The 4,460-nt window shown below is 74.3% G+C and overlaps 1 protein-coding gene across 1 annotated transcript in view; it reads right to left on the reverse strand.

Annotated features, from left to right (window-relative positions):
* Positions 1-3,888, reverse strand: part of SLC4A2 (solute carrier family 4 member 2) — a 6,863-nt gene extending 2,975 nt beyond the window's left edge. Inside the window, 14 exon segments of the mRNA XM_042811228.1 lie at positions 107-251; positions 253-323; positions 399-612; positions 744-928; positions 1,008-1,122; positions 1,205-1,388; positions 1,475-1,610; positions 1,678-1,858; positions 1,950-2,086; positions 2,397-2,626; positions 2,718-2,833; positions 2,899-3,131; positions 3,206-3,371; positions 3,865-3,888. Coding sequence (XP_042667162.1) covers positions 107-251; positions 253-323; positions 399-612; positions 744-928; positions 1,008-1,122; positions 1,205-1,388; positions 1,475-1,610; positions 1,678-1,858; positions 1,950-2,086; positions 2,397-2,626; positions 2,718-2,833; positions 2,899-3,131; positions 3,206-3,371; positions 3,865-3,873 — 2,122 coding nt within the window. The 5' untranslated portion in view covers positions 3,874-3,888.
* Positions 3,889-4,460: the final 572 nt, after the last annotated feature.

Here is a 4,460-nt window from a genome sequence, read left to right on the forward strand (position 1 = left end):
GCGCTCTGCACAGCTCCATAGGGCGCTCTGCACAGCTCCATAGGGCGCTCTGCTCCATCCCCACACAGCGCTGCCCCATCCGGATGCACCCCACGCCTGTGCTCACCCAGCAGCCCCCCGAAGGTGATGGCCGGGGACAGCGCGGCGAAGTAGATGAAGATGACGGCGGCGATGCACTGCGGGTTCAGGGCGTCCCTGAAGTCGCTCAGGTAATGGGGGTATCGGCGCCGCACGTCCCGGATCAGCCCCCCCGAAGGGCCGCCCCGTGCGCCGCAGGGGATCGTCCTCATCCTCATCCTCAGCCACCTTCAGCTTCAGCAGCGCTGCACCCAGATGGACGGACAGATGGACGGTCGGCCCCGGCCACCCCACGCCCGCCCCGCCGTGCCCCAGCCCACCTTTCTCCTCGGGGGATTTGGGCTCCAGCAGCAGCCTCCTCTCCTGCTCCTCGCGTTTCTTCAGCATCTCACGCTGGAAATGTGCGACGCTGCGCAGCAGCTCCTCGCCCTGCACCTCGGAGGGCGGCAGCACCACGCTGCAGTCCAGGAACTCGTTGATGGCCGTCAGCAGGTCGTGCCGCTCGTCCGCCAGGTAGGCAGCCTCGTGGAATTGCTGCGGGCAGAGGGGTCAGGGCGGGCTGCTGGGCACCGGCGGCCAGGGGGGACAGGAGTGGGAACAGGGCACAGTGATGGGAATGGAAACGGGGCACGGGGATGGCGCTGCGGGCGGGCGGTGGCACCCACCTTGTCGGACATGAGGGTGGAGATGGAGCGCCCGATCTCATGGTAGTCCATGTGGGTGCTGCTAGGGCCCAGCAGCACGAAGAGGAAGCGCACGGGGACGGGGACCTCCAGCACCGAGTCCAGCTCCACCGCCTCCTGCAGCCGCACGAAGGCCATGGTGGGCTGGTCCAGGAACTCCACGCAGCCTGCGGGGCGCAGCGCTCAGCACGGGGCGCCATGGGGTGCACAGCACACAACCCCCCCCCCCCAGCCACCCCTCCGTACCCACGAGCACCACGGTGGCCTCGGCGTCGTCGGGGATCTTCTCCAGCAGCTTCAGCTCGTGCTTGGACTTGGAGCGGGTGATGCCGGCAGGGGGCGCGGGGGGCGGGACCTCACGCTGCGGGCACGGGGTCAGCGGTGCCCGAGGATGAGGAGCGGCGGCGGAGGGGGGGGGGGAAGGGGGAGGAAGGGCTGCTCACCTCCCGCTCCACGTCCACGCGCGTGTCGTGCTCAGCACCGTGCCCGGCGATGAGGGGCTCGGTGACGGCCGGCTCTCCGCCCTCAGCCACGTGGTTGGTGCTGTGGTGGTGCACCAGCAGCGAGCCCAGGCTGCCGGCTGAGATGTTCCGGGGGAACGAGAACTCCTTCTCGTCGCTCGGGTGGCTGCAGACGGGCACAGAGCTGCGTGCGGAAGCCAAGCGCCCGGGCCGGAGCTTCCCAGCGCCGCGCGGCCCCGGCCCCGCACCCACCTGTGCTTCAGCAGCAGCGCACGCAGCACGTTGGCGCGGTCCTCAGCCCGGATCTGGTCGGTGATGACCATCTGCTCCACCACCTGGTGGGCCACGCCCGGCAGCGTCTTCTGGTCCAGATCCAGCAGCACGGCGCCTGGGGGGCAGCGGGCTGAGCGGGGACCCCCCTGCGCGCACCCCCGAGGGTCGGCCCCGCGCCGTACCGTGGGACAGCGTCTTGCGCAGCTCCAGCAGGCTGCGGAAGGACAGCGAGGCCACGTGAGGTTTCCCCCAGCGGTCCGTCTCCTCCTCCACGTCCTCCTCAAACTTGATCCAGCGCGCCGTCTCCTTCCACTGCAGCTCCTGGTTCTTGTCCAGCACCAGCTCGTTCAGCTCCACGAACACCTGCGGCGGCGCGGTTCGGTGGGTGCCCCGCAGCACGACGCGGGGCGGACCCCCCTTTCTCCCCCGGGACCCCCGTCCCGGTACAACCCACCTCGTGGGGCTGCCGGTCCGACCTGCGCGGCCGCGCGCTCTGCTCGCGGTGCTCCTTACCGACGTGCACCACCTGCGCCTTGGCGCTCTTCCGCACCAGGTGCCGCCGCACGCCGGGCACGTCCTCGAAGCGGTGACCTGCGGCAAGGGGAAGCGGCGGGCGGGTGGGCGAGGGTGGCGGGCGCAGCACCGTGGGACGGGGCGGGCAGCGGGGAGGAGAACCCGGGCACCGCCGGCGCGAGGGCGGCCACCCCGGCAAGCGCCGTCGCGGCTCACGCGCTGCCGGAGGGCTCCGAGCTGCGGCTACGGGGCGCTCTGGGGAGGCGCCGCCTCCGCTTCCCGCTCCACGCGCCCGGCCCCGCGTCCCCGCACGAGGCCTCGCTCGCCCCGCGCACCGCTCCGGGCCCCCCGGACCCCACCACCCCCGGGGCGCGGGCGCCGCACGCACTCTTCATGTAGTCGAGGTCGGCCGATGCCAACGTCTGCGCCTCCGATTCATCCGTGGGCACCTTCTGGTACTGCGCCTGCTCCGCGCCCGTCATGCTGCCGATGCGGCGCCGCTCGTGCAGGTTGTAGCTGCGGTGCCCGGGCTGCGCCCTGCCCGCGGGGCGCCCGGGGGAGCCGCCATCCTCGGGGACGGCGCTGCCCTCGGCTGCACGGCCCTCCTCGGCGCCGGGGCTGCAACACACAACACAGCCATCCCGCACAGCCCGTGGCGCAGGACCCGGCGCTGCGCACAGCCGCGGGGCGCGGCACAGCCTCCGCTCACCTGGCTGCCGGGGGGGCCGGGGCTCCGTGGGGCTCCGCCGTGGGGCCGGGTGGCGCCGGGGGGGCCGGAGGCTCCTCCACACGGCGCTCGGTCACCTCGTCCTCCTGCAGGAAGAACTGCACCGAGAGGCGTGGCACGGCCAGGAGCGGCCCCGCGCCCCGCGGCCCCGCGCCGCCCCTACCTGCACCCCCTCGGCGGGGCCGCCCCGCAGCTCCTCGGCCGAGCGCTCCGTCTCGGTGTCGCACGCTTCCTCCTCATCCTCCTCCCCCTCCTCGATGGGAGGATTCTCCCCGGGGGCGGCCGCTCGCCCGCGCTTCTTCCTGCCCTTTTTGGGGGCCCCTTTCTTGCGGCGCGCGTCAGGCGGCAGATGCGCGGACAGGGGGTGGTGGATGTGCAGCGAGGACTGCCGGTGGTCTGCGGGGTGGCGCGGGTGTTGGTGCGGCTGTCCCCGCCCCGCGCCCTCCCCCCGCGCCCCGTACCCCACTCACACTCGAAGTCCTCCTCCCCGTAGATGCGCCCCGGCTCCTCCACGCTGCGCGGGTGCGCGTCGCTGAGGATCTCCTCGAAGCGCTCCACGCCCAGCGCCTTGTTCAGGTCCTTCTCCTCTTCCTCAGCCAGCGGTGGCGAAGCGGGGCCCGGCGCGGGCGGCTCGGGCTGCGGACGGGACGGGGCGGGGCTGGGCCGGGCCGGGTGCGTGCCACGGCTCCGTACGGTGCGGACGCCGCCACGGCCCTGCGGCACCGCGGGGAACGGACATCCCGCACGCCCCCGCGGCAAAGACACCCCCGTGGCACCCCCGGGTCCGCCACCCTCACCACACTCCTGGACGCAGCCCTCCCCCGTGCCACCCCGGACACGGACGCCCCGCACGCCCCCGCGGCACCGCACGGCGCGCGCATCCCGCGTACCACCGCGGCAGCCCCGGGCGCAGCCGCCCCGCGCAGCCCCAGGACCCCGCACCCGAAGGACGCGGCCCCGCGCCCCGCGTCCCCCCGGCTCCGCGCCCCACACCCCCGTGTCACCTCCCTGCGCCCGCACCGCCCCGGGACGGCTGCCAGCTGCAGGGTGCGGGTGTGGGCGCGGACGCGGGATATGGGGGCGGGGTGCGGGATGGGATTTGATTGCGGATGCGGGGTGCGGGCCGTACCTGAGTCATGGCGGAGCCCTCTCCCTCCGCAGCGCTCGCGGCGCTTTATCGGAAGGTCACGGCGGTGGGGGGGGGGGGGCGCGGGGGGCGGCGGCTCCGTCCCCCCCCTCGGCAAACACCCGCGGTGCCGCCCCGCTCTGCCTCAAGGTGACAGCGCAGAGGGCAGCGCAGCGCAGCAGCATCCCGGCCCCCCCCCCTCCCTCCCCTCCCCGGGCTGTGCTATGCGCGGCGCCGCCGGAATGCGCCCCCCCGGGCGGTGCGCGGCCCTCCGGAACGCGGCTCTGCCCCCGGCCGTGCCCGGATCCCGCTCGGGGTTTGCGCTGTCGAACCCCTCGTCACCGCCCGTTCCCTTCCCCCCAAGGTCTCCCCCGGGACGACCCCGCGGAGGAGGTGGCACGGCTGTAGGGCCGGCCCCCGCAGCCGGGGTGTGCGGGGGTGCCGCTGGCGCCCCGCCCCACATCTCGGGACCCCCCCACGACGGCAGCCCCCACCTCCAGCAGTGCCCTCTCTGCCACACGGTCACCCCCCAGACCACCACTGAGGACCGGGGTGGCCCCAAAGAGGTCCCAGGAGCCGACCCCCCCTCCAGCCCAGAG

This window comes from Centrocercus urophasianus, unplaced genomic scaffold (assembly GCF_019232065.1).
Source record: "Centrocercus urophasianus isolate 14NV4802_14NV808 unplaced genomic scaffold, USGS_Curo_1.0 seq_1224, whole genome shotgun sequence".
Lineage (NCBI taxonomy): Eukaryota > Metazoa > Chordata > Aves > Galliformes > Phasianidae > Centrocercus > Centrocercus urophasianus.